The sequence below is a fragment of the Balearica regulorum genome, chromosome 3 (genome assembly GCF_011004875.1).
Source record: "Balearica regulorum gibbericeps isolate bBalReg1 chromosome 3, bBalReg1.pri, whole genome shotgun sequence".
In the NCBI taxonomy this organism is placed as follows: Eukaryota; Metazoa; Chordata; class Aves; order Gruiformes; family Gruidae; genus Balearica; species Balearica regulorum.
The window spans coordinates 1070347-1097857 of record NC_046186.1 but is presented as its reverse complement, the minus strand read 5'-3'; the positions used below and the strand labels follow the sequence as shown (position 1 = coordinate 1097857).

General features: G+C 51.6%; 1 protein-coding gene across 1 annotated transcript; it reads left to right on the top strand.

The window, feature by feature from the left end:
* The first annotated feature begins 56 nt into the window (after positions 1-56).
* Positions 57-27293, top strand: LOC142601134 (interferon-induced very large GTPase 1-like). The gene is made up of 2 exons (XM_075749466.1): positions 57-104; positions 21214-27293. The coding sequence occupies exons 1-2, from the start codon at positions 57-59 to the stop codon at positions 26824-26826; spliced, it is 5661 nt and encodes a 1886-aa protein (XP_075605581.1). The 3' UTR covers positions 26827-27293.
* Positions 27294-27511: the final 218 nt, after the last annotated feature.

Below are 27511 nucleotides of genomic sequence, written 5' to 3'. Positions count from 1 at the left end.
CGGCGGGGGCCTGGGCGGGCGCGGAGCGGCGGGGCCGGGCCGGGCAGCGGGCTGCCATGGAGTACGTGACCGCCGAGCAGCTGGCCGGCTTCGGCAAGTACAAGGTACCGGCGCGCCGAGCGGGACGCGGGGGTCGGGGTGTGCTGGTGCTGGCGCTGGTGGGGGCCCGGCCGTGGGGCGCCTCGGGGCCTGTCGGTGTGAGGGGGTGTCGGGGCGGGGGGGCTCGGGGGACGCCGTTTGGGAGGGAGCTACACCGGGGGGGTTAGGTGCCGTGGGGCCCGGAGCTGAGGGGAACCCCCCGTGCCGTGCCGTGCCGTGGCGGGGCGGCGGGGGCTGCCGTAGGTGGTGGCCCCGTGGAGGCCGGTTCGGTGGGGGGGCGGGGGGCAGCCGCAGCGGGGCCCGGTGCCGTGGAGGGGGGGGTGGGTGCGGTGGAAGGGCTGTACGAAGCGTGTGTCCCCCCGGTGCCCCGCCACGGCGGCGGTGAGGTCCGGGTGGGTGCTCGGCTCCGTGCAGGGTCCCCCGTCCCGCCGCACGGGCTGTTCCCGGGTGGGCCGTGCAGTGGGGGCCGGGCAATGCGGTGTAACAACGCGCTTTTCCCCTGTCCTTCCCGCCCTGCCCCCCCGGGCTGTTTCACGGTGGGGGGTGCTGAGTGCAGCGAGGACCAGCGCAGTGGAGGTGTGACCGTGTGAGACGTGGGACCCCTCCTTGGGGACGACGACAGGGGGACCGTCATGTGCCCTGCAGGGAGTTAAGGGGTGTCCGCCTGCAAACGGGGCACCCCCAGCCCGTTGCCCAGTGAAGCTAAAAGGTTTCACCTCACCTTCTCCTTTGCTTTGCTCTTGTCCTAGGATCCACCACGTCGGGCCACGTTGCAGTCATCCTTCCAGGGTGGTTCATGGGTTGTCATTTAAGTGTGCAGGACGGTCAGGACGAGTCTGATGCGTTCAGGGAGCGAAGCAGGTGACGTGCTGTCTTGGACAGCTGGGTGAGGCTGTGTGCGCGGGTCTGATCTCCTCCTGGAGCAGTCTGGGGGGGCAGGAGTGGTCAGGGCTTGCTCACATTCTCCTTTGCACGCTCAGAGCTGATCAGGTGGAGATAAATGGACTTGGTAGAGCGAGTTTGACCAATGTGACAGGTTGCACGAGGTTCCCCGTGGAAGATAGATTGTGTGTGGAATTGTGAGTAAACTTTAAGCGTGTTTAGAAAGGCCATGCAAGAGAGTGATTTTGTGTGGGTGCTGCAAAAAGGTAAGCAAAGCCGCTCAGCTTTGAGCCAGGCCTCCTGAAGTGACTGATTTTGCTTCTGCGAAGACAAGGCTTTTGCTGAAAGAGGGGGACTGTTGTGCGTTCAGCCTGTTTCTGGTAGTGCCTGGAGGGATTGTGGTGTTGCTGCCTTCCCTCTCAGTACTCGTGCGGTGGGAAGGGGGTCTCCACCCTTGACGTGGTTTAGGCCCAGCCCATAGCTGAGCGCCACATGGTCGCTCGCTCACCCCTCCCCTGGCGGGATGGTGTGTTGGGTTTGTGTGGCCAGGCTTTGGTAGCAGGGGGGCTACAGGGGTGGCTTCTGTGAGAAGCTGCTAGAAGCTTCCCCTGTGTCTGATAGAGCCAACGCCAGCCGGCTCCAAGACGGACCCGCCGCCAAGCCAATCAGCGCCTCTGTGATAACATATTTAAGAAAGTGGAAAAACAGTTAGAGAGAGCTTTTGCAGCTGGAGAGAGGAGCGAGAAGGTGTAAGAAACTCTGGAGACACCCAGGTCAGTGCAGAAGGAGGGGCAGGAGGTGCTCCAGGTGCCGGAGCAGAGATTCCCCTGCAGCCCGTGGTGAAGACCATGGTGAAGCAGGCTGTCCCCCTGCAGCCCCTGGAGGAAGGATGAGGGGGTGTAGAGATTTCACCTGCAGCCTGTGGAGGACCCACGGTGGAGCAGGTGGAGGCACCTGAAGGAGGCTGTGGCCCCGTGGGAAGCCCACGCTGGAGCAAGCTCCTGGCAGGACCTGTGGCCCCGTGGAGAGAGGAGCCCACGCCAGGGCAGGTTTGCTGACAGGACTTGTGACCCCGTGGGGAACCCACGCTGGAGCAGTCTTCTCCTGAAGGTCTGCACCCCATGGGAGAGACCCACGCTGGAGCAGTTGGTGAAGGACTGTAGCTTGTGGGAGAGACTCACGTTGGAGAAGGTCGTGAAGGACTGTCTCCTGTGGGAGGGACCCCACGCTGGAGCAGGGGAACGATGAGAGGAGTCCTCCCCCTGAGGATGAAGAAGCGGCAGAAACACCGTGTGATGAACTGACCGTAACCCCCATTCCCCGTCTCCCTGTGCCGCTGAGGGGGGAGGAGGTTGAAGCCGGGAGTGAAGTTGAGCCCGGGAAGATGGGAGGGGTTGGGGGTGGTGTTTTAAGATTTGATTTTATTTCTCATTCCTCTATGCTGTTTTACCTAGTAATAAATGAGATGAATTCCCTCTCTAAGTTCGGTCTGTTTTGCTCATGACGATAATTAGTGAGTGATCTCTCCCTGTCCTTATCTCGACCCATAAGCTTTTCGTTGTACTTTTTCTCCCCTGTCTAATGAAGGAGGGGAGTGACAGAGCGGCTCTGGTGGGCACCTGGCCCCCAGCCAGGGTCAGCCCACCACAGATGGGGAGGAGAAGGGAAAAACAACGGCAAAGCCTCGAGGGTTGGGATAAGGGCAGTTTACTGGGACAGCAAGGGAGAGGGAAAACAATCAACAACAGTGCTGATAACAGATATTCACAATGGGTGATAACAGAGAACAATTTACCGATCCAACGATCGACGGACCAGACAGACGGACCAGACACTCAGCCCGTCCCAGAACTGCGGAAACCTCCCAGAACTGCAGAAATCGCGTCGCTGCCTGGCCCGACTAGCCCCCTTCTATGGTGAGCATGACTTCACACGGTATGGAATAGCCCCCGGCCAGCTTGGGTCACCTGTCCTGGCTTCTTGGGAAATTAACTCTGTCCTTGCCAGAACCAGGACATTATCCACCCCTTATTCCATACCATCTACGTCATGCCCAGATTGTTTCACTGACACCATTCTCTTACTCCATGGGCCATTGCTCTAAAGCGTCCATCGAGTTCATTTAGTCCATGGCTTTGGGTTCCATCTGCCAGTACAGTCTCTCAGAGCAGGAGCAATGGTGCGTGCTGCCGGATTGTTGCACGCTGCATCCGGAGTTTTTTTGCGGCTGGTGTATCTGCTGTGGTCCATGCTTGCAGTCTGGACGTCAAAGATGTGATTTTTCAATGAAGTTCCTGGGCACCAGTTGAAGTCAGTTCTAGTTCCAAAGTCCATCCTTCATTAGTTTTGGGTGATTCTTATGGTCCTACCATTGATACAGTATATAGCTATTAACATCATACAATTTAATTTATTGGCTATTTTCATGCATAATCAAATCCCCTTGGGGTACACACCGGACTTCCCCATCCTTTCTCATCACCCACCAAGTGCACCCTGGTCCCTGAGCAAAAGCAATCCCGCAGATGGGCTTGCCTTTGCCTGAAGCAGGGATAACCCAAACTGTTTTACCCAACATATTCTTCATGCGCACTAGAGGAACTTTATCCCCTTCTACTGGGTGTGGAAATTTTGATTGGGCAGGGCCAGCTCGATTGGCAGATCCCCGAGTGTTAACTAACCAGGTGGCCTTTGCTAAATGTGTGTCCCAGTGTTTGGAGTCCCACCACCCATTGCTCTCAGGGTAGTTTTTAGCAGTCCACTGTGCCTTTCAAGTTTCCCAGAGGCTGGTGCATGATAGGGGATGTGGTACACCCACTCAATACCATGCTCTTTGGTCCAGGGCTCTGTGAGGTTGTTCCGAAAATGAGTCCCGTTGTCTGACTCGGTTCTCTCTGGGGTGCCATGTTGTCACAGGACTTGCTTTTCAAGACCCAGAATAGTGTTCCGGGCAGTGGCATGGGGCACAGGATATGTTTCCAGCCATCCGGTGGTTGCTTCCACCGTTGTAAGAACATAACGCTTGCCTTGGCAACTTTGTGGGAGCGTGATGTAGTCGATTTGCCATGCTTCCCCATAGTTATATTTCAACCACCGTCCTCCGTACCACAGAGGCTTTACCCACTTGGCTTGCTTGATTACAGCGCATGTTTCACATTGGTGGATGAGCTGTGAGATGTTGTCCATGCTCAAGTCCACCCCTTGATCACGGGCCCACCTATATGTCGCATCTCTTCCTTGATGTCCTGAGGTGTCATGGGCCCACCGAGCTAGAAATAATTCACCCTTACGCTGCCAGTCCAAATCCACCTGAGCCACTTCAATCTTGGCAGCCTGATCCACCTGCTGGTTGTTCTGATGTTCCTCAGTGGCCCGACTCTTGGGTACGTGGGCATGTACATGACGTACCTTTACAACTAGCTTCTGTAGCCGGGCAGCAATATCTTGCCACAGTGGGGCAGCCCAGATGGGTTTGCCTCTACGCTGCCAGTTGCTCCGCTTCCACTGCTGTAACCACCCCCACAGGGCATTGGCCACTATCCATGAGTCGGTATAGAGGTACAGTGTTGGCCACTTTTCTCTTTCAGCAATATCTAAAGCCAGCTGGATGGCTTTCACCTCTGCAAACTGGCTCGATTCACCTTCTCCTTCAGCAGCTTGTGCAGCTCACCATGTAGGACTCCATACAGCGGCCTTCCACCTTCGATGCTTTCCCATGATGCGACAGGACCCATCAGTGAAGAGGGATATGGTTTCTCATCTTCTGTTAGTTTATGATACGGTGGGGCTTCTTCAGCACGTGTCACCTCCTCCTCTGGCGACATTCTGAAATCTTTCCCTTCTGGCCAGTCTGTGATCACTTCCAGAATCCCTGGACGTTTGGGGCTTCCTATTCGAGCCCGCTGTGTAATCAGTGCAACCCACTTACTCCACGTAGCATCGGTTGCATGATGTGTAGAAGGAGCCCTCTCTTTGAACATCCAGCCCAGCACTGGCAGTCGGGGTGCCAAGAGGAGCTGTGCTTCGGTGCCAATCACCTCTGAATCAGCTCAAACCCCTTCATAGGCTGCCAATATCTCCTTTTCTGTTGGAGTGTAGCGGGCCTCGGATCCTCTGTATCCCCGGCTCCAAAACCCCAGGGGTCGACCTCGAGTCTCCCCTGGTGCTTTCTGCCAGAGACTCCAGGTAGGGCCATTCTCCCCGGCTGCGGTGTACAGCACATTTTTTACATCTGGTCCTGCCCGGACTGGCCCAAGAGCTACGGCATGAACTATTTCTTGTTTAATTTGTTCAAAAGCTTGTTGTTGCTCAGGGCCCCATTTGAAATCATTCTTCTTCCGGGTTACGTGGTAGAGAGGGCTTACTATCAGACTGTAATTTGGAATGTGCATTCTCCAGAAACCCACAACGCCTAAGAAAGCCTGTGTCTCCTTTTTGTTGGTTGGTGGAGACATGGCTGCTATTTTATTGATAATATCCATTGGGATCTGACGCCGCCCATCATGCCACCTTATTCCTAAAAACGAGATTTCCTGCGCAGGCCCCTTCACCTTCGTTTACGGCCGTGATCAATTTCCTCCGCTTCCAAGGCAGCTATTCCAAAAGCCCACCGGTAGCCTTTTGGGTCTTTGAAATACCCTTTCTGGAGGTAGTCTATGCCCAGGATGCATGGAGCCTCTGGCCCAGTCACAATGGGGTGCTTTGCCACTCATTCCCAGTTAGACTTACTTCAGCCTCCAACGGAGTCAACTGTTGGGATCCCCCCGTCACACCAGAAATAGAGATCGGTTCCACCCTTCATAGTTCGATGGCATTAGGGTACACTGTGCACCAGTGTCCACTAGGGCCTTGTACTCTTGTGGGTTCGATGTGCCAGGCCATCGGATCCACACAGTCCAATACGCTCTATTGTCCCTTTCTTCCACCTGGCTGGAGGCAGGGCCCCTCTAATCCTGCTCATCATAGTCACTACTCACCTCTTGCAAAAAGGACTTAGAAGTCCCTTCAAGAGGGTCATAAGTGCGATCAGGCCTTCCACTTGATCTGGGGGGCTGCCCAGTGGAAACTGGAGCAGCGTTCTTTCTGGAAGAGTCCCTTTGTACAGCTGTCTTGCCTTGTAGCTCATGTATGCATGCCCACAGGGTTGAGGTAGGCTTCCCATCCCATTTCCTCATGTCTTCTCCGTGGTCCGCAGATAAAACCACAGGATACCTCGTGGTGTGTATGCTCCATATCCCCTCTCCGGAGCAGAAAAATGCTTACTCCTAACAGCTGAAATGCGGGTCTGTGCAGGTGGGGAGTACGATATATCCTCTTTGAGTTGCTGGACGTCCTGGGACAGTTTCTCCACAGCCGAGACGAGGGAGGAAGAAAGGCTCTCTTCATATTGCTGGAGTCAGCCAGCCACTTCATCCACTGTGGGTGCCTCTTCACTCTTCCAGTCGATTACTGCCAGTGAGTTGGCGTACGATGATGGTGCACTTCGCACAAATTTTTGCCACATGGGTCGGGTACATTGGACTTCATCGGGGTCTGTGGGCAACTGTTCATTGTCTGGATCATAATACACCATCTCCCGCACAGCTAATTCCCTCAGATATTGGATACCTCTCTCCATGGTAGTCCACTTGCCTGGCCGACATACGACATCTTTGCTGAAAGGATACCTTTCCCTCACACTTGACAGGAGTCGCCTCCAGAGGCTGAGGGCCTGTGCCTTCTTCCCAATTGCTTTGTCAATGCCCCCTTCCCTAGACAAGGATCCTAGCTGCTTGGCCTCCCTGCCCTCCAGTTCCAGGCTACTGGCCCCGTTATCCCAGCAGCGGAGCAGCCAGGTAATAATGTGCTCCCCTGGAAGGTGGCTGAAGTCTTTCCGCATATCTGGCAGCTCACTCAGGGACAGAGATCGAGTGATCACTTCTGGTTCTGGCTCTTCTTCTTGTTCTCGTGATGGTCTCAGTTCATCATCATCTCTCACTAAGCGAACCGATTTCTTTGTGTATTTCTTTTTGTGTATAGGGGCGACCGATACTGGTATGGGTTGATCTTTTGGCTCGGCTACAGTGCCTGTTGTGGGGGCCTGGGTAGCTGCAGTGCCTGTGGGTTCGCTCTCTCCCTCTGGATGGTGCTGTCTGCTATCAAGCAGTGTTTGATAGATTGTGGCCAGGGCCCAGCACAGCGCAGTAAGTTGTGTCTCCTCAGAATCCCCACAGCATTTTCCTTTCAAATATCCTACCATTTTATCAGGGTCTTGCAATTGTTCAGGAGTGAAGCTCCAAACCATTGGGGGTGAAAAGGTCTCTAGATACCCGCCCATACTCTCCCAGATGCCATGCCAGCCCTGACCATTCAGCCTTGGGGAAGATCCCTGGGTGGTATTCTTGAAACAATTTTTGCTAACCCTGAACAGGACTTGCAAAACATGCAGGAGACCTAGCAATAGGAATGTACTGGCCTGAACATTCCAAGGGTATTCAAAATTCTCACAAATTGTTGTGACCAACCAAAAGGAAAAGGGGAGGTGAAAGAGTGGGAGAAGGTATCCCCCCCGTCTTCCCCATAGATTGGGTGCAATTATGAATCAATTCTGAAAGATATTGACCGAGGTACGGGCCTGACCGAAATGCTACATACACGTACCAGCTCAGACCCATGACTGTCGATGATATCTTATCATAAGTCATTATCACTGTCGTGGTTTTACCCCAGCCGGCAGCTGAGTACCACGCAGCCGCTCGTTCACTCTCCCCCATCGGGATGGGAAAGAGAATTGGAAGAGTTAAAGTGAGAAAACTCGTGGGTTGAGATAAAGACAGTTCAATAGGTAAAGCAAAAGCCGCACGCACAAGCAAAGCAAAGCAAGGAATTCATTCACCACTGCCCATGGGCAGGCAGGTGTTCAGCCATCTCCAGGAAAGCAGGGCTCTATCACGCGTAACGGTTACTTGGGAAGACAAACGCCATTGCTCTGAACGCCGCCGCCCCCCCCCCCTCTCTTCCTCCAAGCTCCCTATAAACTGAGCATGACGTCATATAGCATGGAATATCCCTTTGGTCAGTTTGGGTCACCTGTCCTGTCTGTGTCTCCTCCCAACTTCTTGTGCACCCCCAGCCATCCCGCTGGCAGGGCAGTGCAAGAAGCAGAAAAGGCCTTGGCCCCGTGTAAACACTGCTCAACACTAAGTCCATAGAACAAAAACATCTCTATATTCTCAATGCTGTCTCCAGCACAAATCCAAAACGTATCCCCACACTAGCTACTATGAAGAAAATCAATCCTCTCAGCTGAAACCAGGACAATCACACAATACAACAACATGAGAACAGGAACCCCTCTCCCAGAGGTGATAAACAGCACCGCAGGGATTGCATAGAGTAAACACAGGTTTACAAACCAGAGCCATGTGACCAACCAGAACATCATTATGACCAGCGACTGTTTCAATAACATTATAAATGCTTATAACAACTTTGTTTTAACACACTTGGGTCAGACTTGTCATTATCACAACCCCTCGTGCCCCACGTTGGGCGCCAAAATGACTGACGTGGTTTAGGCCCAGCCGGCAGCTGAGCACCACACGCCGCTCACTCACTCCTCCCCCAGCGGGATGGGGAGGAGAACAGAAAAACAACGGCAAAGCCTCGAGGGTTGGGATAAGGGCAGTTTACTGGGACAGCAAGGGAGAGGGAAACAATCAACAACAGTGCTGATAACAGATATTCACAATGGGTGATAACAGAGAACAATTTACCGATCCAAGATCGATCGACGGACCAGACGGACCAGACACTCAGCCCGTCCCAGAACTGCGGAAACCTCCCAGAACTGCGGAAACCGCGTCGCTCCCCTGCCCGACTAGCCCCCTTTTATGGTGAGCATGACCGTGACATGGTATGGAGTAGCCCCCGGCCAGCTTGGGTCACCTGTCCTGGCTCCTTGTGACATTAACTCTGTCCTTGCCAGAACCAGGACATAGTCCTTGCAGCGCACACCCACACTGGCAAGGTTTGTTTCCTGCCGTTGTCTCCATGTCTGTTCTGTCAGGTCGGTGTCTTGGTGTATTTTTGGGTTTGGTTCCCCCTTTTTCCCTTAGTTTCCCAGTTGACCGTCTCCCCCATCAGATAACCTCGCTGGAATAAACCTACCTGGTTTGAGGTAGGGTTTTCACCTCCAAGCACCAAGGAACAGGGGGATGTCCAAGCGCTCCTTGGGAGGAGATGGGGGTTGCCCCTCTCAGGAGGGTCCTCACTTCCATGATGTGGTTTCTGATGCCCCCTCCTCTCCATCCCTTGCAGTCTCCAGGCCACAGACGTCCCCCAAGGACCTGAAGGTGTAACCGTAGGATAGGGGCTGTGAAACAGAAACTATAGAATCGGGTTGAGATAATTAGTTTGTAACCAAGGTAATAGGTAATGAAGCTAACTGACCATGGCAAGGTACAATGCTGCTACGTTCCTTGGACAGTCCCTCCCCAGCCGGACAATAGGTTCGGGGACATCAATCTTGTGAAGTAAGTTGTTATGGAAGGGTGCACCTGCAAAAAGGATACTGCGCATGCCTGCATGAAGGGAGTCATCCAGCGGACACGGGTGCAAGACCACTGACGACCACCAGAGACCCTTGAGGACCACCGACTCCAATCACTGAGCATGCGTGACGGGGAGGAGCATATGGAAATGGACTCTAAGAAATGATTATCATAGGACTGCCTTTTCTGAGAAAGATGATGAATATGTATGTTTTGATCCTACATAACCTGTGTGTTGGTGATCACCTGGCATGCACGTTGGGTGGAGCAATCCCCCGTGCATCCAGCGCTGCAAGAAAGAATGCCTGCCTTTTAACACTACATTGGTGTTACGAGGTTTATTCCCAGATTTCGGTGACAGTTTTTGGCACCCCAGATGGGACTCTGCTCTTGAACCTCGACGGATCCGTGGGATCGCAGGACCTCCAGCCGGCACCGGGGAATTCTCGGGGAGAACCTCCGATCCCCGGACCGAAGAGCTTTGAGCAAGACCCCTGGGAGAGGTAAAGGCATTCTTATTTGATTTAAATATTTGCTCTTTTGAATATTTGCTCTTACCATCGTGGCGGGACAGGCCCGCACCAAGAGCACAAGTTGAAGGCCTTATTCAAGGAGCCCCGTGGCTCTCATCACCGTGGCGGGACAGGCCCGCACCAGGGGCGCACGGGAGGCCTGCTCGTAAGGCGCGGTGAAAGCTGCGCAGAGTTGGGCTGGGGAGACGTCTCAGGTAAAAGTCTCTGCTAGGCGAAAGCCTGTGGAGCAGGGCCCACTGGGGAGGGGAAGCCTCCAAGGTTGAGATTTCTCTTACCACCGTGGTGGGACAGGCCCACACCGAGAGAAATCCCTGAGGGAGCTCTAACACAGGTTGGGGTCCCTCTGACTAAGTGCTTGTGATAGTGCACAATCACAACCACTGAGTCCCTGGGAAATGGGTACTTTTCCGAGTAAGAAACCAATCCCATGAAAAACACCACTGGGATGTATTTTGGAACATTGGAAAGATCTGGGAAAAATTGATCCTTTGACTCGGAAACAATTGATTGAATATTGTAATCATTGGTGGCCACTGTATAGAGAGTGGGGAAAAGTGGCTGGAAAATGGGACATTGCAGTATAACACAATTTTGCAATTGATGTTATTTTGTAAAAGGGAAGGTAAATGGAATGAAATGGCATATGTGGATTTGTTTTTCACACTGCGAAATCATCTGGAATGGCAAAGGCAATGTGAACTGGTTTCATCTCATTCTGTGGTAATGGCATTAAAGGGGCAGGAACCTGATAAAAATTTGAAAAAGGTTGCTCAGCTTGTGATATTGGTAAACAGTGGTTTAAATGTGAATTTGAAGACGATGATGTTGAATTATTGGTTGCACCTCGCAGAAGGCTAGGAAATGATCCAGGGGATCAAAATCTGGGGGCTAATAATGCTTCCGCCCCTTCTGTGGAAGGGGAGGCGGAAGGATTCAGCCCAGTTGTTGGGAGGACAAGGGGAAGAGGGGGAGGAGACGGATTAACTCCCCTCCAGGCCCCTCTTCGACAGGCAGTTGGTAACGAGGGTCCGGTAATGGTCAAAGTTCCCTTCTCAAGAACTGATTTAAGACCAGGGAAAGAAACTGCAGGCACTTAACGAGATGATCTTAAAGGAGTTGCCAAAGTAGTTGAAACAATAATCAGAACCCAGAACCCCAACTGGGAGGATTTCAAAGTAGTATTGGATACTTTGTTGGAAGACACTGAAAAGAAAATGGTATTAAATACAGCCAGAAAACAAGTGGAAGGAGCTCATGCTAATGGGATTATACAAGGGACAGTGGACCAGAATTTTCCATCCACAAATCCAGAGTGGGACCCTAATCAACCGGGACCCAGAGGGATGTTTAGGTATCAGGTGGATTTTGTTTGGTGTTAGACATGCAATGCCAAAAGCAAGTAATCGGTCTAAACTTTATGAAGTGAGACAAGAATTAAATGAGTCCCCTTCAGCCTTTATGGAAAGACTGAAGGTGACTACTAGAAAATATACTAATTTGGACCCAGAGGAGAAAAACACAAACAAACCCACAAGCAAACAAACAAAAAACACCACAGAAGAAGCTATACAATTGGCCTCTATATTTATGGGAATATCGGCCCTAGAAAAAAACTCCAGAAACTGGAAGGGGCTGAGTCCAGAGACTTAGGTAAAATGCTTGAAGTAGCCTGGACTGTGTATAACAACAGAGAAAAAGAAGAAGAAGTCAGACAAATGCAAAGGGATGGAAAAATTCTGGCAATCTTGACTGAGAATAATAAACATGTAAAGGAAAACTCAGCTATAAATCAGCAGAGGTTGTTGGTGCGACGGGGCGAAAAGAGAACTGGCCTTTCTTGAAACCATTAAAATTTAAGCTGGGAAAACAGTGGGTAACACATCAATTTTTGTACATGCCCAAATGTCCATTGCCTTTATTGGGACAAAGTTTATTAAGCAAATTAGATGCACAAATAATTTTTAAAGATGGAGAAATTAGATTACTAATACCAGAATCAAAAGCCATAGAGGCGAGAGTGTTTATGTTACAGGATTCCGCCAAGGAGGAACAGATTCCAGAAGCGGTGGACAATGCAGTAACCCCTTTAGTATGGACAAGTGAAGTTCCAGGACGATCCAAACTGGCAGAACCGGTAAAGGTGACTTTAAAACCTGGAGCCAAGCCGGTAAGACAAATCCAGTATCCTATTAAGTGGGAGGCTCGAAAGGGATTAGAGGAAATAATTACAAAATTTTTAGAATATGGGCTGTTAGCAGAATGTGAATCAGAATACAATACCCCGGTATTACCAGTAAGGAAATCAGGAGGTAAGGAATACCGATTGGTTCAGGACCTGAGGGCTGTAAATCAAATAGTTCAAGATATACACCCAGTAGTGGCCAATCCATACACTTTACTGACATCTTTGAAAGAGGAACATAAATGGTTTACTGTACTGGATTTAAAGGATGCCTTCTTTTGCATACCTCTGGATACAAAAAGTCAAAGCATGTTTGCTTTTGAGTGGAAAAGTCCTGCTACAGGACGAAAAATGCAACTAACATGGAGTGTACTTCCGCAAGGATTTAAAAATAGCCCCACGCTATTTGGAAATCAATTGGCAAAAGAGTTAGAAATGTGGAAGAAACAGAATCAAGGAGAGGGTATATTATTACAGTGGATGACATCCTGATAGCAGCAGAAAGCAAAGAAACATGTTTTAAAATGATTGTCAGTTTATTGAATTTCCTGGGCCAAGGAGGATATAGAGTTTCCAGAAACAAGGCCCAGACAGGGAAAGAAGCAGTGATTTATTTGGGATTTGAGATATCTCAAGGACAGAGACAATTGGGGAACGAAAGAAAAGAAGCCATTTGTCAGATCCCTGAACCTAAGAGCCCAAAGGAACTGAGAGCCCTTCTGGGAATGATTGGGGGGTGTCAACTCTGGATTCTAAATTATGGACTGTATGTGAAACCCCTATATGAAGCCCTGAAGGAATCCAAAGACCAATACTTGACTTGGACACCTGAATGCCAAAAATCATTTAAAGAACTCAAAAGGCATTAATGATGGCCCCAGCATTGGGTTTACCTGATCTAACCAAACCTTTTGAGCTGTTTGTGCACGAAAGGCAACCTCTGGCCCTTGGAGTGCTGGCGCAACAGCTGGGATCCTGGAAGCGGCCAGTGGGGTACTTCTCCAAACAACTTGACACCGTGAGTAAGGGATGGCCGGGATGTTTGCGTGCTGTGGCAGCAACGGTGCTGCTGATTCAGGAAGCCCGAAAATTGACTATGGGCCAAAAGAGAGTGGTATACGTACCGCATATGGTCATAACTGTCTTAGAACAAAAGGGGGGTCACTGGCTATCCCCTAGCAGAATGTTGAAATACCAGGTTGTCCTATTGGAACAAGATGATGTGGAATTAAAAACCACAGCAATTGTAAATCCAGCAATGTTCCTGTCAACAGAAAATCCTACTGAGAAATTGGAACATGATTGTCTGCTAACCGTTGAACAAGTTTATTCCAGCAGACCGGACCTGAAGGACGAACCTTTGAAGGGTCCTGATCTGGAACTGTTTGCGGGTGGAAGCAGTTTCGTGCAAGAAGGAAAGCGAATGGCTGGGTATGCTGTTGTTACCACCACCAAGATATTGGAGTCAGGGACGCTACCTGCAAATACATCAGCGCAGAAAGCAGAACTGGTGGCGTTAAAGCAGGCTTTACGGACGGCAGAAGGGAAAAGGGTAAACATATGGACGGATTCCAAATGTGCATTTGGTGTCATCCACGCTCATGGAGCCATCTGGAAAGAAAGAGGACTGTTATCAGCCCAAGGATCACCGATAAGGCATAAGGAGGAAGTTCTTCAACTCCTGCAAGATGTGCAGGAACCGAAGGAGGTGGCCGTAATGCATTGCAAGGCACATCAATTTGGTCAGATGGCTGTAACTATCGATTGGTGGATAAAACTGCAAAGGTGGCTGCAGAACAACGTGTCCTTGCACTAGCACCAGTAAAACAGATGAAAATTCCAAATTTAAAAGCAAGGTACAGTAAACTAGATGAACAATTGGCAGAGCACTTAAAAGCATCTCAGAATATGGAAGGATGGTGGGTAACACCAGAAAATCAGGTAATAGTAACTCCACAAGTTATGTTAGAACTTGCACAAGAGAAACATGAGCAGACAAGCTGGGGTGTAGATGCTATGGTTACAAGTTTCAGAACATCTGTAATGTGTCTAGGATAGGAAAATATGAGTGGAAGTATTGAAAAGTGATTATTTCAAAACTTCCAAAGGGGGGAAATGTAACCGTAGGATAGGGGCTGTGAAACAGAAACTATAGAATCGGGTTGAGATAATTAGTTTGTAACCAAGGTAATAGGTAATGAAGCTAACTGACCATGGCAAGGTACAATGCTGCTACGTTCCTTGGACAGTCCCTCCCCAGCCGGACAATAGGTTCGGGGACATCAATCTTGTGAAGTAAGTTGTTATGGAAGGGTGCACCTGCAAAAAGGATACTGCGCATGCCTGCATGAAGGGAGTCATCCAGCGGACACGGGTGCAAGACCACTGACGACCACCAGAGACCCTTGAGGACCACCGACTCCAATCACTGAGCATGCCTGACAGGGAGGAGCATATGGAAATGGACTCTAAGAAATGATTATCATAGGACTGCCTTTTCTGAGAAAGATGATGAATATGTATGTTTTGATCCTACATAACCTGTGGGTTGGTGATCACCTGTGTCCTGGTTTCAGCTGAGAGGATTGATTTTCTTCATAGTAGCTAGTGTGGGGATACGTTTTGGATTTGTGCTGGAGACAGCATTGAGAATATAGAGATGTTTTTGTTCTATGGACTTAGTGTTGAGCAGTGTTTACACGGGGCCAAGGCCTTTTCTGCTTCTTGCACTGCCCTGCCAGCGGGATGGCTGGGGGTGCACAAGAAGTTGGGAGGAGACACAGACAGGACAGGTGACCCAAACTGACCAAAGGGATATTCCACACTATATGACGTCATGCTCAGTTTATAGGGAGCTTGGGGGAAGAGAGAGGGGGGGCGGCGGCGATCAGAGCAATGGCGTTTGTCTTCCCAAGTAACCGTTACGCGTGACGGAGCCCTGCTTTCCTGGAGATGGCTGAACACCTGCCTGCCCATGGGCAGTGGTGAATGAATTCCTTGCTTTGCTTTGCTTGTGCACGCGGCTTTTGCTTTACCTATTGAACTGTCTTTATCTCAACCCACGAGTTTTCTCACTTTAACTCTTCCAATTCTCTCCCCCATCCGGATGGAGGGGAGTGAACGAGCGGCTGCGTGGTGCTCAGCTGCCAGCTGGGGTAAAACCACCACATCCAGGCTTTGCCGTTGCTTTTCCGTTCTCCTCCCCATCCCGCTGGGGGAGGGGTAAGTGAGCAGCGGCGTGGCGCTCAGCTGCCGGCTGGGCCTAAACCACATCAAGAAGAGAAGGCTGCAGGGAGACCTTGGAGCCCCTTCCAGTCCCTGCAGGGGCTCCAGAAAAGCTGGAGAGGGGCTGGTGCCAAGGGCAGGGAGGGACAGGCCAAGGGGAATGGCCTGAAGCTGCAGGAGGGGAGATGGAGATGGGATGGGAGGCAGCAATCCTTCCCTGGGAGGGTGCTGAGGCCCTGGCCCAGGGTGCCCAGAGAAGCTGTGGCTGCCCCTGGCTCCCTGGCAGTGGTCAAGGCCAGGTTGGATGGGGCTTTGGGCAACCTGGGCTAGTGGAGGGTGTCCCTGCCCATGGCAGGGGTGGCACTGGATGGGCTGGGAGGTCTCTACCCACCCAAACCAGTCGGGGGTTCTGGGATCGGGGGTAAGAGCCAAGAGCCCCAAGCACTGCCCGGCCCCTGCTGCCTTTCACCCCGGTCGCAGGCAGCAGCTCTGCCAGCACCCTGCCGGAGCTGGATGGGTGCACCAGACACCGCTGTGCAGAGCCCAGGGCAGGATTTGGGTGCTTGGTGTGGGTGCCCAGGGCTGGTGCTGCCTTCTGAACAGCTTGGTCAGCTCCAGCACGGGAAGCAGCTGCCAAGTTTCACTTTCTCACACTGTTCCAGGCAATACCCTGATTTCCAGGAAGGTTTAACTTCTGCTTTATGCTGCTATAAAGAAGCAGCAGCAGCCCACGTAAGAGCTCGGGGACTATAGAGAGAGTTTGGGCTGACACCAGCCCAGGAGCTGCCGAGCACCGGAGGGAGACGGTAGGACCTTCCGGATGAGCGCTGGGGCTGGGGACCAGCACAGAGCAGGGATCTTGTTTGTCTTCTGCTTCATAGTTCATGTGTTTTCCCATCACTTGAGAGATGCCGGGGAAGGAAAAACGGGGTCGTAGGGCAGCAGGTGAATTGTGTCTGCTCCGAGCGTGGGATGGAGGAAGCAGCCTTTGCTCGCCAGCCCCTTTGAGGAGGCTCGGTGGACCTTTGTGTGCTGCAAGGGTTGAACTGGGAGGGTAGGAAGGAAGCGGGAGGGTCAGAGCAGGAGCCGGTGGGGAAGGAGGAGGCATCTGGGGGGGATTCAGGGGCGGACTGGTGTCTGCAGAGGGGCGAAGCCGGGGTTCAAGAGCTGGCAGCGGGGCTGGCTGGGGAGGGACCCGCTGCCTGCTCTAGGGACAGACCCCTTGCAGAGCCCCTGCCCTGCTGCCGGCCCGTTCCCGGGTTGGGAACCGCTCCCCCCAGCCAGGGCTGACCCTGTCCCGGGCACCACCAGCCCCGCGGCGGGTCAGGATGGTGCTGGCCTGAAGCCCAGCCGCGCCGGGGGCCAGGGCGGCTGCGGAGCTGTGCATGCTCCTGCACCCTGGTGCCGTTTGCTCCCCCGCTCCGGAGACCGGGAACCGGGCTGGGACGTGTCGGAGCGAGACTGCAGGGCCAAAGGGGAGGTGGGAGGGCAGCCCTGCGGGTGCTCCCGTGGCCTCGGAAGCTGAAACGGGTCATTTGGGGAACACGATTGATAACAGCCTTTTCTGCGGCCTGCTCTCTGTCAGCGTTACGGGGGTGCAGAGGCAACGGGTGCTGGGGTGCAGTCCTCGGGCTGGCGGCACGGGCAGCGGGTGGTGGTGCGTACCTCCCACGCCGCTCGTTAGAGACCGTGGCAGCAGTGGGGTAATGAGCGGCATTCGTGGGACATCCTGCTCTGTGCCCAAGCCGAGGGGGAGAGGTTTTCCTTTGCCTTTCTGTGGAGCGATGGTGGGATGCAGCTCCCCCAGCCTCTCCCGCAGTCAGACTTCACCACCCGAAGCGCTCTGGTCCCTGGAGCGGCCCCTCGCAGGCACAAGCCCTTCCAGAGCCCGGTTCCCCGCCGCGGGGCTGGGGAAAACGCTCTCAAGGGGGCTGTGCCCGTGAAACGGGGTGCAGGCAGTGCCACGGCACCTGCGGGGGGTTGACCCAGGCTGGAGGCCAGGTGCCCCCCAAAGCCGCTCTGCCACCCCCCTCCTCAACTGGGCAGGGGAGAGAAAATCTAACGAGAGGCTGGTGGGTCGAGGTAAGGGCAGGGAGAGATCACTCGCCAGTTATCATCATGGGCAAAACAGCCTCAACTTAGAAAGCATTTCATCTAATTTCTTACCAAGCAAAACGGCGTAGAGCAATGAGAAATAAACCCAAATCTTAAACCGCTTCCCCCCACCCCTCCCTTCTTCCTGGGCTCGACTTCACCCCCCTTTCTCTCCCTCCTCCCCCCAGCGGCACAGGGGGACGGGGAATGGGGGTTGTGGTCAGTTCATCCCACGGTGTCTCTGCCGCTCCTTCCTCCTCAGGGGAGGACTCCTCACACTCCTCCCCTGCTCCAGCCTGGGGTCCCTCCCACGGCAGACAGTCCTGCACCAACTTCTCCAACGTGAGTCTCTCCCACAGGCTGCAGTTCTTCACCAACTGCTCCAGCGTGGGTCCCCCACGGGGTCACAAGTCCTGCCAGCAAACCTGCTCTGGCCTGGGCTCCTCTCTCCACGGGGCCACAGGTCCTGCCAGGAGCCTGCTCCAGCGTGGGCTTCCCACGGGGTCACAGCCTCCTTCAGGTGTGGGGTCCTCCACGGGCTGCAGGGGAATCTCTGCTCCGGCGCCTGGAGCACCTCCTGCCCCTCCTTCTGCACTGACCTGGGTGTCTGCAGAGTTTCTCATGTCTTCTCACTCCTCTCTCTGGCTGCAAAAGCTCCCACTACGTTTTTTTTCCTTCTTAACTCTGTTCCCCCAGAGGCACTGCCACCATCACTGGTGGGCTCGACCTTGGCCAGTGACGGGTCCTTCTTGGTGCCATCTGGCTTTGGCTCTGTCGGACATGGGGGAAGCTTCTGGCAGCTTCTTGCAGAAGCCACCCCTGTAGTGCCCCCCTCGCTACCAAAACCTGGCCACGCAACCCAATACACAGCTCATGCTGCCCTCCTTCACTTCCAAGGAAGAAAGCGATCCCAAGTTACGCCATAAGTATGCTTGGTGGTCCTCTGCGTGCACTAACACAATTGCGTGGGGCTTCTTCCTTATCCTTGAAGAAATCTGAAGCCACGCTGGGACTTCAGAGTGTGCCAGGGTCCGGCTGGGCTGGAGGTAACGTTCTCCATCGCAGCCGTGCGGAGTTTTGGGCATCTGAGACTGAAAGAGGTTGGTAACGGGTCAACGGGCGAGAAGTTGGGAGGGGACGGAGCTGGGACCCGAGCGGACCATGCCGCACGGCGTTGTGCTCAGCAATCAAAGCTGGGGGAAGGAGGAGGAAGGGGAGATGCTGGCGGCTGCGGCGTTTGCAGTTGGGCATCTGCCCGCCGATGGGAAGTGGTGAATAAACACCCCGCTTTGCTTTGCGGGCACGCGTGGCTTTCCTTTCCTGAGGAACTCTCCTTACCTCGACCCAGGAGGTTTTTTCTTGCTTCTCCTTTTCCACTTCTCTCCCCGTCCTGCTGGTGGGGGCTTAGTCGCTGGAGGGAGCCAGCCCCGGCGGTGTTTCTCCCCGTCTCTTCAGGGCTTGAGCTTCACCCACAGCAGCAGATGTGCGATTGTCGTGGTTTAACCCTGTCGTGGTTAAACCCGGCCGGCAGCTAAAACAACCACACAGCCATTTGCTCACCTACCCCCACCCCCGCCAGTGGGATGGGGGAGAGAATTGGAAAGGAAAAAAAACCCCAAACTTGTGGGATGAGATAAAGAGAGTTTAGTAGGACGGAAAAAAAATAAATATACCAAACACGTGATGCACAGCACAATTTCTCACCACCTGAAGCCAATGCTCAGCTAGTTCCCGAGCTGTCCCGCCTCCCCGCCAACCCCCAGTTATATCTGAAGCATGACATCATATGGTATGGAATATCCCTTGGGCAGGGGGGTCAGCTCTCCTGGCCGTGTCCCCTCCCAGCTTCTTGGGCACCTCCTCGCTGGCAGGGCACGGGAAGCTGACAAGTCCTTGACTTAGCACAAGCCTTACTGAGCAACAGCTAAACCGTCAGCGTGTTACCAACGTTATTCCCAGCCTAAATCCGAACCACAGCACTATACCCGCTGCTAGGAAGGACATTAACTCTCCCCCAGCAGGTAGTCGGGTACTGGGGGAGGATCTCTGTGCTGGGGGATCCTTTTAAAATTACAGTCAGATTGAGCTTTGACTTCATGGCCAGGCTTGGTCTGCCTCCCCGTGATGCTGTTGTGGTGTAAGGCATTACACTCCTGTCCCAAGGCACCTTCTGGGCACCTTTTGCTGCGTGCAGAAGAGACTTCAAGCAGGAGATGGGTACCTTGCAAACCGTCCCTGGGCTAACGTACACCATGAGTACGTGGGTTTAGGTCCCAGGTGAAACCCTTGTCTGGTCACCACCCCAAATGCCCCGACGAGTCTTTGCTGGCCGGGCAGTCATCAGTGGTGGAGAAGGGACGGCCTCCACTGCCCCCTGGCATGAATCCTCCGTGGTGATGGGTTGCCATCTCCTGACTGTCTGGTCTTCTCCTTTAGGGTTTTGGGCCTTTCCTTCCTGCTGTTTTTCCTCCTGAATTCTTGAGGTGGTCCCCATCTTCTTCTTAACACCCCAGGCTTGTCTACCGTGTGACGGTGTGCTGTCTCAGCTGAGCTGGGGACCTTGGCTGCCTGCGTCCTCGGGAAAGCCAAGCTTCTGACCAAAAGGAGCATCTGCTGTGAGGTGAGATGAATCAGACCCCACATCCATTGAGCATAGTGCCTGAATCTTCACTGACTTTAAAGGCAAAGCTGACACTAAAGGCTCTGAAAAGGTTTGAGAGCCCAGTCACAAGCACCGTGGATCAATACCTGTGTTGGTAAGAGTCTTGTGTCGTTGGTGGGACAAAACCTGAATGCGCAGGAAGGTTTTGTGCACTGAATAAATCTCTTTGGTACCCAACTGAATTGAGACAGAGACAATTGTCAGGTTTGGATGACAGTGTTTAAAAAAAAAACAAAACAAAAGGGTGTAAAGGTACATGGACAGTGAGAGCGTCAGCTCCATTGAAGTTACCAGTCAAGGACCTTTCCCATGTAGATGGGATAATCAATGACAGGGGAAACGATAAACAAACCCACACAAACTGGAAAGACAGGGGGTCCCGGAGACAATGCCAGAGACCCAAAGTCTCCAGTCACTAATGATGGGCCAACAGGATGCTCCAGGTGCAGCTCTGGACAGGGACAACCCGGAGTTTTCCCATCCACCAGAGAGAAGCAGCTCCTGGGGTGAACGGGCGTGAGCAGGGCGAGTGAGGGGCTCTGTGCCGGCCGCTGGAGAGGGACCACAGGTCACAGCCCGTGTGCTCGGTGCTCCGTGTTCAGGGTGAGCGTGTCCTGTGAGTGTGGGGTGTCCGTGAGATGAGTGTGTGAGCGCGTGCCTCTGTTTGCTGGTGAGCACCGAGCTGGACCAGCCAGCGAGCAGGAGACGCGTGGGGCTGGTAAGAGGGTGCAGGAATGCCCGCGGCTGTCTGTATGTATGGATTTATGAGTCCTGTTTGGTATACGTGGGTGCTGTTGAAGGCAGCACCTTGTCCATGGCGGTTGTGTGGCCACATCAGAGTGAGGGTGTGTGGTGTCTCTTGGATGCACACTCAGCTTCAGGGTTGAACCTGCAAATGAGAAAGCAGCGGGCACATCCATGTCCTGGATGGAGACCTGTAAATGAGAAAGCAGCAGGCACATCCATGTCCTGGATGGAGACCCTCTGGGTCTTGGGGTGTCCCAGGCTGGGCTCCTGCAGCCAGGTAGGAGGAATCCAGCAGCTGCTGGACAGCCCTCTTCTTTGGATGGTGGATACTGGCTCCCCCAACTGTTGGAGACACTGGGAGTCAAGTCCAGAGAAGCCCTGAAACATCTGCAATATGAAGACTACCTTAAGCTGGAGTGCAAAGTACGGTACTCCTGGGAAACAAGGGCGCTCCAAAAACTCCTGGAACTAACAGACAACAAAGAAACTTTTGAGGACCTGCAGAAGCAGCGCTTGGAGATGACAAAGCAGAGACAAGAAGCGGCCAAGCTAGCCCTGGAAGAGCTGCAAAAAATGCACAAAAGCCACAGCCACAACAAGGATGATATAAGACAGAAAGAGGAGACTCTGTGGCAAGCCATGGAGATTCCCAAAGAGTACTGGGCACCACCACCAGAGAAGTCATTGGTGCATGTGCTGGAGAGCATCCAGAAGCACCTGGAGCAGCAGGAGTTGTCAGTGGGCAGGGGTGAGAACGTCCCTGACACGGAGGTCCTGAGGCGGGCGTTGGAGGGGCTGGCCCTGCAGGGCATTTACAGAACCAGCAGCCTTGCGGATGTGCTGGCAAAGCGAGATCAGGTGTCCCCTGAGCAGAAGAATGAGCATTTAGTTTTCATGGAAGATCAGATGAAAAGCTTATGGTCCGCAGAGATAAAGTCTCTCCTCGAAAAGCACAGAGCAGTCAAAGACTGGGAGATGCTGGAAAGTGACTTGCGTGCCTTCATCAGTGGGCGCTTGGAGGACACATGTGACGATCTGAAGAAAAACAGTATAATCAAAGACATGGAAGACACTTTTCAGAGAACGGAGCCTTCCAGTCAGTCCCAACCCAAATCAGATGGCAGCGAATCCAGAGCAAATCAAGTGATTGCAAACCAAGATTTCCTCCACTTACTTACACGCCTTGGACTAGAAAGTCACTATCCAAGAAAAATGGGGACAGAAGATTTCCACATCATATATGAGACATCTTTACATGACAGCCAGCCCAGCAAGGACAATGAACTACCTTTTTACTTCTTGCAAAAGCTATTGACTGTGGATTATCAGGTGAGGTACCTGACTTGCAAGGACGAGAGCGACCCAGGACTCGCACCCGTGCCAAAAATCACACCACAAGAGCATGAACCCTTGGATTCCTTTGATGACTTTTTCACTGATTTGGAGGAAGAAGCCCCTGAACGTGCAACCAGGGAGAGTCATGTGCACCCCATGGACCTCCAGATGGCAATTTTTCATTGTGCTGACGATTTCATGAGACAGTACATCTCAACAAAGCTTGCTTTCTGCCAATTTGCGCTACCTCTCCTGGTACCCAACCCGTGCAATTCACAGATAGAGTTCCCCATCTGGTCCCTCAGCCAAATAAAAAAGAGCTGGAAAGGGGCTGTGAAGTCAGGAGAGGAGGTCAGAATTAACAGTTACAAAAACAAACTCATTTATCAGGCAGAGACACCCATCGTGTCCTTCATACGGATCGGCAGTTCTCCCTCCTCTTCCAAGTCTCAGATCCTGAATGCTCTGCTGAGCAAACAAAAACACGACACTTTTTTCCACCGACATTGCAAAGGCAGCACCAAAAACTGTCTGCTGATGAAAGGTGTTGTGGAGATCTCCTGGTACTGTCCCCGGGGTAGCGACGACGACAGCTTTGACTGCTGTGTGGCTTTCTGTAACCTGCACGGAGATGCAAGGGATCATGAAGAACAGCTGCAGTTTCTACAGGAGATATCTGCCGTGAACGTGGCTCTCGTAGCCGAGTCTGATCAGAGTGACAAGAAAGGGATGGAAATTTTACGTGACCTGTGGCAGTCGCAAAAGCCTCTGGTTTGTCTTTTCACTGAAAAAGAGAACGTTTCGGCTGGCCGATCTAGCCAAAACATAAGAATAGGTATCAAGAACAGAAACGAAGCAGAACTGATGGGTGAGCTGACAAAAACAATCAGGGATCTCCTAGAAGGGTCTAACACGCTTTTCAGCCTTGACGCCTGCCTGGACAAAGCTCGCAAGCACGGATTCTTAGTCGATGAAGATACAGACGCGTGTGTGACAGCCAAAGAAAAGGCACAGGCACTGGTGAAGCTTCTGAAGAAAGAGAAGTTGTCTGAGATCAAATCCCAGCTACTGCCTCTTCAAGGAAAGCTGTGGTCCACATGGTGCAAAAAGGACAAAGAACTCGCTCGCTTGGAGGAAAAGAGGAACAAGAGCATAGAGCATCATCGGAGCCAAATTGAATCAGAGAAGTCGGCAATAAGAAGGAAGCAACTGGAGAAAGCGTTCCCCCTCAATCAGCTGATGAAATCAGTCCTCAGTTTTCTCCAGTCACAGCCAGCAGATACCAAGAAATACTTCCTGCAGTGGATGAAGGTCTTTATGGATGACCTGACCTCCGATCGCCTTGACGAACTGAAGAGACAGTATCACCAGTTATGGTCGCAAATCCTGGCAATAAAGAAAAGAAACGAAAAAAACAATCTGAAACCTCTGTTGCTGCCTAAGTTAGATGCCCTCTCCAACGAAATCAATGATTCGTCCATTGGCCTTGAGCATATTTTGAGAGAGGTAGGGCAGATTTATGAAGCTCTGGAATCAATGAACTCAAAGGAGATATGTTTTGTCAAACTACCTGAAATTGCAGCTGATCTGATGGTTTCAGGGTATCCCATTGAGCTGATGGATGGCGATGCTTCTTACGTACCGTTACGATGGGTTGGCGCAATCTTTGACAGATTAATTGTGAAGCTAGGGGACAAACGAGTATTTGTTCTCTCAGTGCTTGGCATCCAGAGCACAGGGAAGTCAACCCTGTTGAATGCCATGTTTGGTCTTCAGTTTAATGTCAGTGCAGGGAGATGCACCCGGGGAGCGTTCATGCAGCTAATTAAAGTGGACGAGAAGCTGCAACAGGACTTGGGCTTTGATTACATGCTTGTTGTTGACACAGAGGGACTTCGTGCCATAGAGATGGCCAATAAACAGTCCCTTAATCACGACAACGAGCTGGCCACCTTTGTCATTGGCATCGGCAACATGACTCTGATCAATATCTTTGGAGAAAATCCTTCAGAAATGCAAGATGTCCTTCAGATTGCTGTGCAGGCTTTTCTGAGGATGAAGCAAGTCAATCTTTCTCCAAGCTGCCTGTTTGTGCACCAAAATGTGGGCGAAATAACTGCCAAGGAACAGAACATGGAAGGACAAAGACGTCTGCAGGAAAAGCTGGATGAAATGACCGTGACAGCTGCCCAGCAGGAATTCTGTGACGTCTCCTGCTTCAGTGACGTCATCCGCTTTGATGTCAACACCCACATTCATTACTTTGCTCACCTGTGGGAAGGAAACCCCCCGATGGCACCGCCCAACCCCACCTACAGCCAGAACGTCCAGGAATTAAAGAGCAAAATTCTCCAAGCTGCCAAGAAGGAGTCGCAGGGCAGTGTTTTGAGGCTCTCGAGCTTGAAAGTTCGTATTAGTGACCTCTGGAACGCTTTGCTGAATGAAAACTTCATTTTCAGCTTCAAGAATTCAGTGGAGATTGCTGCGTACAAGAAACTGGAAACTGCATTTAGCCAGTGGACCTCGCAGCTGAGGAGTCACATCTTGGACTTGCAAATGAAACTGGACAATAAAATTCGGAATGGGGACTTGCAGAAGGTCATCACAGAACACCTTGAAAACCTAGTGCAAGGGACAAGTGATGCCATCAGGAGAGAGATGGAAAAGTATTTCACTGAAGACACAGACTGTGAGATACTGATCCAGTGGAAAGGCAGCACAGAACTGAAGCTGAAAGAACTAAAAGAATCTCTTCTTCTTGAAACTAGAAAGAAGTGTGAGAATCTTATCGAACTAAAGAAGAACCAGTGTAAACTGGATGAAAGGAAGTCAGAGTATGAAAGCGAGCTCCTGAAAAGGAGCAGGGAGCTGGCTCTGTCTCTAAAAGGCCAGAGTCTAAGTGAAAGAGAACTGAGAGACAACTTTATTTCTCTCTGGACAACCTGGATTGCTGAAGTCTCCTCTGCTGCTCCCCCTCCGGAACAGGTTGATATCGATGTGGAAATAGAAGATGTCCTTCTAGAGCACTTCCAGGAGCCTAACTTACCTGCACGAATCAGGACATTTCCCAAACACGGAGCATTTTCTGTTGACTTGAAGAAACATGTCACTAAGAAAAAAGGTTGGCTACCCTCTTGGACTACGAATTTTGATCATGCTGAGGTGAGCAACATAGAACGCATTACAGATAACATCATAGAGTGTGTGAAGGCAAACATTGATAAGAAGGAAAGGGAGAAAAGGGATTACAGTCAAAGTTTTATTCATGAAATACTAAATGAAGTGCGGAAAGGTGTGAACTCGGTCCCTAGCGATGCAAATTACAGGTTTAATAAAGACTACAGCATAGATTTATCACTGCATCTGTGCAGAATGGCAGCAGAAAGGTTTAAAGCCATGCACACAGCATTCAAAAAAGCAAATGATCCAACCATCTACCTGGAGAGCAAGAGAGAAGATTTCTTTAAGTGTTTCCAGATTTCCTGCCAGGGAGCCACTTCTATCACAACATTTGCTGTTTTCCTGTGTGACAAGATTGTCCCAGCTCTTCGTGAAGCGGTCTATGAGAGGACAGCTCTTGCCATAGCTCGAGACATAAAGGGTAAATTCCCAGATTTCAATGGCAGTAGAGCCTCTCTGGAAGTTTGCATACTGAGATACCTGGCAGAAGAAGAAAATTTTGAGAATTTCATGCAGTACCTCAAACGCCCACGAGACTTTTTACAGAGATACATTGAGACACGTGTTGAGACGTACTGTTTAGATGGGAACAGGAGGCTGGAGAAGTTTTTAGATGACTCCCTTACTCACTGCTATGAGTGCATCCAGTCAGCTGTTTTTACCTCAACCAGGATTGTCAAAGACAGAAAAGACAGAAATGACAAAATCTCTCTTTGGCTGGATGAATTTTGCAGCGCTCTTGGAGAGGTGCTACGCTTGCCCAGGACGGAGCTGAAGGGCATTGAGCATCAGGAGATAACAGACATAGAGTTCCTGAATAATGCCATGACGGAAGCACTGGCTCCCCTGAAAGATCACCTCAGGGAAGAGTTTGCTAGTGCCAATATGAGATCATTTGAAAGGCAGCCTCACACAATCCTGGCCGAGCAGTTTGCAGGGTGCTGGGAGCAGTGTCCCTTTTGTAGGGCTGTTTGCACAAACACCATGCCGAATCACGACGGAGACCATCAGCTTGTCTTCCATCGTCCGCAAGGCTTGACAGGAATCAAGTGGTATAAAACAGACGATCTGGTCATTGATATTTGTTCTAGTTTGGTTGCAAGTGACTGTTTTTTGGTGATTGGTGAAGAGACCCAGTACCCCTACAAGAAATACCGGGATGCAGGACCTCCATATAACACTTGGAAAATTACTCCTGATCCATCAATGCAAGTGTACTGGAAATGGTTTGTGTGTCATTTCAGGTCAGAGCTAGAAAAATGCTACAACGGGAAATTTCAAGGCAAAGGAGAAATCCCTGCTTCGTGGCACAATATTAAAAAGCAGGAAGCACTTGATCAACTGAAGGAGTTTTAGGCCAAGTCGATATGAAGGAAGAACCGCAACTGCTTTGCATTTTAGAAGAGCATAGTACAAGCCTGTCTGCAAAATATTGTTGTAATGACCACGACCTCAAGCCACATGAAGAAAATGGGATCTATCTGCTTACAAAGTTGGGTGAAATAAGGTGTGCTACTCCTGCCATCGCTCAGAAATTCCCTTGCTTCACGATAAAGTCAGAATCCTCTTCCCTTCTTGCCATAAACATTTGCATCCGTTTGGTCTTAGAGCAAAAAAAGAAAAACATTCCTGCAGTCATATGGCCAAGATTAAGACCAAGCGCCGGATGAAGAGCAAAGGCAGCATTAGAAAGGACCAATTTTATCATCTACTATGAGACAATAAGTGACAGTGGCAAAAAAATAGTTTTCCTGCAGCAAGCACTTGTCACCCTGTAACAAAATGGCTGCGGGATCCAAGAGCAGCTCAACACTGGCTGCGAGCTGTGCTGCTTTGCTTTTTGGGATTATCCTTCCCTTGTTGACCCCTTATTGGTAAACTGAGCTAGTCCTCAGAGCAGTAGCTGTTCTGTCTGTGATGCTGTTAAAGGTGAGGTGGGTTGACAACTGGCTGAACGGCAGAGCCCAGAGGGTTGTGATCAGCGGTGCAGAGTCTCGCTGGAGGCCTGTAGTGAGTGGTGTGCCCCAGGGGTCAGTGCTGG